This window comes from Mesitornis unicolor, unplaced genomic scaffold (assembly GCF_000695765.1).
Source record: "Mesitornis unicolor isolate BGI_N332 unplaced genomic scaffold, ASM69576v1 scaffold47680, whole genome shotgun sequence".
Lineage (NCBI taxonomy): Eukaryota > Metazoa > Chordata > Aves > Mesitornithiformes > Mesitornithidae > Mesitornis > Mesitornis unicolor.
This window is the reverse complement of record NW_010161447.1, coordinates 33,282-40,105: the sequence shown is the minus strand read 5'-3', so window position 1 is coordinate 40,105 and position 6,824 is coordinate 33,282. Positions and strand designations below refer to the sequence as shown.

Sequence of the window (6,824 nt, the reverse complement as noted above, 5' to 3'; positions counted from 1 at the left end):
TTGAAAATAGGCTAGTTATGCATTTATGCTTTCCTCTCTCTCTTATCCTCCTGTTATTTTTACTTCTGCTAGTAAAGCCAAAGGAAAAGAATAGTAGTTAAGCATTCACTTTATGCTGATTAGTTTCTTCTTTGCTTTAATACTCAAGTTAAAAGGAAATAAATATCAATGAAACAAAACAACCGATGCAATAATTTAGACGTGTCAGACGTGCTAGAGAGAAACACGTATCCCTGGAGACGGAGAGAGAAAGGAGTCAGTGTGATCATGTAAGAAATGTTTAGCTAAAACAATGCCCAGTTTCTCTAAAATAATCAATTTCTTGTTACTTAGAAATTAACCCATTTTGTATCTCAGGGGAATTGTATTCATTTGAACTTGTTGATTAGGAAGTTTATTGCATTAGTGAATGATTCCAGTTAGTGAAGAGACAAGCAAGTGCCCGGAAACAACCCCGGAAGTCTACACTGCAGAATGCACTTTGTTCATTTATTTAATGAAACTAAATATTTTATTTAGAATGTTTCAGTAGAAATGCAACAGAAAATTGGATGTGTTATTTAAATGAAATCTGATAATGAAGCTATTAGATATGGCACTATCTCTCCTTATAAGGATGAAGTGATAAATGGGGTAGTAGGGCACATTTTCAAATCAGCAGAGTGTTAGGAGGGCTGAGGTTTGGGACTTTTCTAGCAGTAGTATCAGAGGTAATTTAAAGTCCTTACAATTTTGCAGTTCCAATTTTCAGATCTCAAGAATGACGAGTAACATGCCTCTGTAGTCCCTTGGCATGTAGTAAAGCTTTAAATAGCTATGCTTCAGATTAAGAAATCTCTGGTGTACGTTAACTTTCAGCTGACATGTAAGAAGGAAACTGTATTAATTACTGACTTCATCTGTCTTGAATATAAGCTAATAGTGATCAGATGTCAAGAATAAAGCTAGTATGGCTCATCAGGTCCAGTTTGTGTAGGATGTGCTTGCACAGTAATTTTTTATGATCTGTAGATACTTTAGATTCTGTGTTATCAAACACTTTTTTTCCCTCTCCCTCCCAATCTTCTTCCTATTAGGAGTGCCAGGAAGAGCACAGGAATCCAGAGGGATATAATCCTCATTGCTGAAAGAACAACACAGGAAATGTGTGTAACACTAACAGCTGAGAGAAACACGCTTCGTATCAGCAGCAATTAAAACTGATGGGTGGCATCTTTGGAGCCATGGGGTGCAGCAGTTCTGTACCTGACCGAAAGTCAGAGAGAGGTGAGTGCTGCTTTTGACTTCAGGGTCAGGGGTTGTTCTCCTTGTAACACCAGAAGTGGATTGCAAGGTTATGTTTACTCCTAGTCCTGTTGTCAAAATGCTTGTTCTGAGAAAATTATTTTCTAATTACTGTCTTTTTAAAGGAGTACATAGCTTTTAGATGGTGACTGAGGTCAGAAGGCAACTGTAGACCACCTCTAACATCTATGGATTGAGTTGGAAAAGATGCACGGCATCTAGGACAGAAGCTGAATTTTGTATGTGCCTGTGTGCGCTCTGTCAGTGGCAAAGCATATGGGGTAAGGGGAATTGAAACTTTTCTGGCCTTCCACAATACAGGATTCCTGGGCAAACTGCCCTGATTTTCCTGCTGCTGGGTGACCCTGATTACGAAACAAGTGTACTGAAGCAGAGCTATTCCAATGACTCTCAGAATCAATTTTCTGCCATACCATGTGCCTGGCCTGAAATTCTCCCTGACAGTCATTGAAGCTGTCAGTTGAAAGTCTCCACAGCCCCTGGTTAAATGTTCAATTGAAAAACTAATACATCATCCCCTTGGTTTTAATCATGCCACACCTTGGTATGAACATACCAGACTTTGCACTGACAGGTGGGTTCCAGGATTGACCGAGACCTTTGTTCAGACCCTTTGTGTTCTCTGTCAGGGTTTGTCAGGTCTCTCATTTACAGATCTGCTGAGAGCCATGTTATGTGGCATTGTGCATAGTCTTAAGAGATTATTATGCTGAGCAACCTTGGTTGAAAAGGAAGACTCTTTCTGGCTGCTAAGCCAGGACTTAAGTCACAGGAAGCTGGCGACTAAGAAGCAGGAATCATGGCTACAGGGATCCAAGCTGACTGGTTTAAGGGTAGCCCTCAGCTTTGTGTACTGTACTCGATGGTCATCAGTGCTGTATCACAGCAGTGGAAATAGAATGGAAACATCTGGAGTCCCAGACCTGCAACTGGGAAGCAAGCCTTCCTCTTTGGATTTGCATGCTATGCGTATATGTGCCTTGCAAGGCCTCAGAGATGAGTTAGTTCAGAGTATTTCTCAAGGTGCAAAAGCTTGGAGTGAGCATAAGGAGATGTACTCTTTCTCAGTCTACAGCCATCAATACACACTGGTGTGGTGCCAGGCTTTGCTGCCCCAAAGCCGGCTTATAATTTGGTGTGTTTGTTTGACAATATTTCATCCTCTCCGGTTGCTAGACGGTAGTCTTTCTGTACTTCAGCAGTAGTCAAATGATGCTGAACTGTCCATAGCCTGAGGCTGTACATCCCTCTAATGCATTAATAACATGAACTTAACAGGTACTTGCTGGTGTAGAGACCTTCTGCAACTGATAACAATTTCTTTTACAGATGCAGTTTAGCCTAGTGTGAAAATCATGTTCTGATTCAGTCCTGAGAATAACAGTGCTGTAATAAGTACAATTTTAAAAAAATGACAGGAAATATTCTGTTAGATTTGCAACATTAACGATAGTGGTGGATATATGTCTGTTTTATGTGGTACCACAGTGGAACTGTGCCGTGTTCAGTGCTCAGGACCATTAAACAACACAGGGGGGCTTTAATGGGAAGTTTAGTGGTTCTGATGCTGGAAATCAGTTTTCTGTGCTTTGCCCCTTAGGTACTTTCTAAACAGAAAAGTTGATGACAGTTGTGCTGTGATGTGTTAGGCTTTCAGGTCTGTAGTGGTGGTAAATTCCAGAAAGGAGAGAAAATAAGAGAGTTCTCAGAGTTTATGTAGGGCACGAAGGATGCTCTTACCCATATAAGGATTACATTTTCTTCAGGCAGGATGCGGTATCTGTAGGATGGGAGTCTTTACTGCTTTTAGCCTTGTCTAGACTGGAAAACTTCACTACTTTAATGATACTGAATATTTACTAACGGTAAAATAAGCAGTGTGCTATTATGGCACCTGTAAGCATTTTTATAAAAATGCTTACATAATGTTATACATTTATTAATAGACTCACTTTTCCATGGAGGTTTTTCTTTACCTGAATAACAGCCAGTTTAACAAAAAGTCATTCTTGCTCAGGGGGGTGAACTAAAAATTCCTGGTGGTAGTGATCAGCTAACATAATTGACTAGTGTAAGCTGTTGTCCCTCTTGTACAGAGTTTTTCTTTGCTGTTTTGCTGGTCGGGGGTTGGGGGGGGAAGTATGGATTGTTGGTTGTTACTTCTTCTTCTGTTTTGCATCAACTGTTCATTTTGGCAGCTATAATAAAATAGAAGCATATTTTTGTTAAGACATTAATGTTCTAGTTTCCTCTTTTATTCTTTTTCATGAATTTACAGTGCTGTGCAGTGGTGATTGTGTCAGACTCTGGAATTCAGGAGAATGTTTAAGTTTTGTTCCCATACTTCACCTGATGGTCTGTTCATCTGCTCAGAAATGAGCTCTAGTTCTTGGGAGCGTCAGGAGCTAAGATCAGTGTATTCCTTTTGTCCTTGTACCTTTGATAGAGTTGTCCCGCAGCTGCTTTGAGTTGTTCTCCCAAGATCAGAACCATAAAGACTTTTTTTCTGTCCTATGCTGAGCTATTCAGGGTTGAGCTCCTTAGGAAACTCCTTGAAGTGAGGTGTTAGCTGCAGGGCTGGAGGCAAAGGCTTGACATTTCTGGCCCTGTCTACATATTTACTGGTATCCTGCTGAGAGTACAGGGAAAATTAGGTAGGGAAAAAAGAGGTAAGGAACCAGACAAGAAGGAGTTATGTTCAACTTTAAATGAGTAAATGTGACATCTCTTAAGAGCAGCCTCCTACCTTACTCTGTTTTTTGTTGCCAGGCAAGAATATGGTGGTGGCAATGTGGTTGTACTGGGACAGGTGCAGGATTGAATACCACTGTGTTCCTCTTGCTGTTATGCAGTGGTGCATGTCATGCCTCTTGATCACCCCTGTTAGTCCTCTGTAGGCCTAAGCATGTTAATGTAGAGTACCCTTCTGACCATAATTTGAGCAAATGTCTAAATTTGAATTTGCCATTATTTCAGCTGCTAGCTCTCCAAGGCAGTAGCTGCATTTTGTTCTGATTTTAGTAAATGGTGTCCTCCTCTGGATGTTAAATCCATGCTTACATATGCCCTAAGTATATAAAATGTACGTTTATTCCTCTCTAACTGCTCATAAAAAAAGAACAGTTAGCAAGTGACCAAGTAACGCTTTTCTCAGTGTTAGTTGATATTTCTGGATAAGTATCCTTAAAGCACTAGAGAGTCACAACTCTGTGAAACAGTAGAAGTTACTGCTGAGCTCATCTGTTCCTCCTCTCCCAAGCTTGATGGTTATTTCAGGCTGAGCACAGCCCCTCCACCCTTCTACTTTTACTCCTCCCTCAGGGTCTGCCAGAGCTGGAGTGATCACCTGTAATGCTGAGGGCATGCCTGCCCGCCTTTTCTCTTGTCTTCCTGCCAGCAGTGCCACTCCCACCCACGTTTCACACCCTGGTTCCTGAGAGCTGCTGCCGTTTGGGTATCAGGAGTAGCAGAGGGGATTGGCAGCATGGTGGGGGGAGGCGGGTCAGGTGGGCATCAGCTCCTGGAGCTCCTGTCCTCCTTCACAGCTCTCGCTGGTGGTTACTGTGCGCACAGCACTACTTGACATAGGTGTGAGGCGCTCTTCCCACAGGGCAATGCCCACCCCAGAACCTTTCTGTGTCACCAGATGTCATTGTGCTTGATAAACCTTTAGCTGAGCAGCTAAAGGAATGTGATTTGTTTGTGGCATGACTGGGGCCTGCAGGCAACAAACACTTCACTCTAGGCTGCAGTCTTAGCAACTGTCCTTCAGTGAAGTTTCCAACAGTTTTCCAGACTGGGACAATAGTAGACACAGCTTCTTAAATTACTGAGTGGAATGTGTGTTCTGCACATTGTCCAAAATGGTCTTCTTACATGTCCCATTTAATTCTTGGGGTGACTGTTCCTTTGTTCACCCAGCTAGCCAAATATATAGCTGTGTGCCTTGTGGCATGTCTCTTTAAGCAACTATTCAAGCATCTGTTCTAATAGCACTTGTTAACATTTTATGCTAAGGTTTGAATTTTGCTGGCTTGCTGATACAGCTATGCAGGCAAAAATTTTCAAACTTTCTGTTAAAAGAGGCTGTTAAAAACTCTGTTGTTACACGATGCTCATGTTGCAGCTTGCAGTCTGAAACTATTTACTGCAGCTTGGTAAAGAAATACATTTTGTTGGTAGGCCAAACTGCTCTTCTTCCTTTCCATACCTTCCTCAAACCCACATATTGCCCATCAGCTGAACATGGCTGACTTCTTACATGGGTTACTGTCTTCAGGACAATGAAATGGGGAAGGTCTCTAATAATATAGGCCTGAGCAAGGCAGCTAGTTTGGGATCTGTCCCCAAAGACAGAAACAGTAAATGCATCATGTGTTCATTATCAGAAAACACTTTTTATGTCTCACTTTTACAGAGCTTCATTTTAATGTCAACTGTGCACAAAGGACTAAATTTGTCATCTGTCTGCCAAATTCTGCAAAGGTAGCATGTGTGTTTTCATTGTAGATTACGCTGCATCCATGTGTACTCCACTGTTTTCTGTTTTGACAGTCATGAGAGCTGCTATCCTGATCCAGAATTGGTACCGCTTTACAATGGCCCGGCTAGAGATGAAGCGCCGCTATTCTCTGAGCATCTTCCAGTCAATCGAATATGCTGATGAGCAAGATCAACTACAGGTTTGTAATCATCAGTCCTTCCTGTACTACTAGTTATGTTATTCCCAGAGGACTGAAGAAGCACAAACAAATTGGGTATGTGGTTATTTCTCCCCACAAAGCTGTGTCCTGTATAATAAAACTGCTCCCTGCCTCACATATGAACTGATACAGTTGTGTAGATGTGTATATTTATATATACAATATATATGTGTGTGTGTGTGTATGTATATATATAGATAGATATATAAAAAAGCCTGTGTAAGCAGCAGGACACCATTCTGCCGGTACAACCATATCTAGGTTAGAGGTTCCTGTAAAGCAGCCAAGGATTGCAGGTCATCCCACTACGGGTGATCTTAACCATCTCTGTGAGGCAAGATACATGTGACAGAAATATCAATGTCTCAGCATGTCAGCCCAGGCTTCCTTTAGGGTCAATACAGGAAATGAGGAACTTCTAGGGCTTTGTATTCATCCTAGAACCAGTGGCTAAAGTTAGTTTGATGCATTGTAGCAGTTTCTTTCTGTTGACTACAAAGGAAGTCTAGGCAAATAGTCTGCATGATTGGCAAGATGAATTACACCCAAAATTGTCAGCAGCATTGATACAACCCTGGAACTTTGTATGTATTCATATACATACAGTCAATCTGCTAATTCATAGCTAAGAAGGAAAGGACTAAACCATTTCTGTACTAGGACACAAGTTGTATCATTATTGTAGCCTGATGCTGTGGGAATGTACAGTCATGTCTTAGAGCCTCTTAAATGGGAAATTGCTAGTAATTGAGTAAGGAAGGAGAATGTTAATGCTTGTTGGATCCCCTAAATTCATCAGTGTGTGTTTGTTCTTTT

The 6,824-nt window shown here is 41.4% G+C and overlaps 1 protein-coding gene across 1 annotated transcript in view; it reads left to right on the top strand.

Annotated features, from left to right (window-relative positions):
- The first annotated feature begins 1,223 nt into the window (after positions 1-1,223).
- Positions 1,224-6,824, top strand: part of PPEF1 (protein phosphatase, EF-hand calcium binding domain 1) — a 29,922-nt gene continuing 24,321 nt past the window's right edge. Inside the window, exons 1-2 of the mRNA XM_010192842.1 lie at positions 1,224-1,266; positions 5,860-5,987. Coding sequence (XP_010191144.1) covers positions 1,224-1,266; positions 5,860-5,987 — 171 coding nt within the window. The remainder of the gene's footprint in view (positions 1,267-5,859; positions 5,988-6,824) is intronic.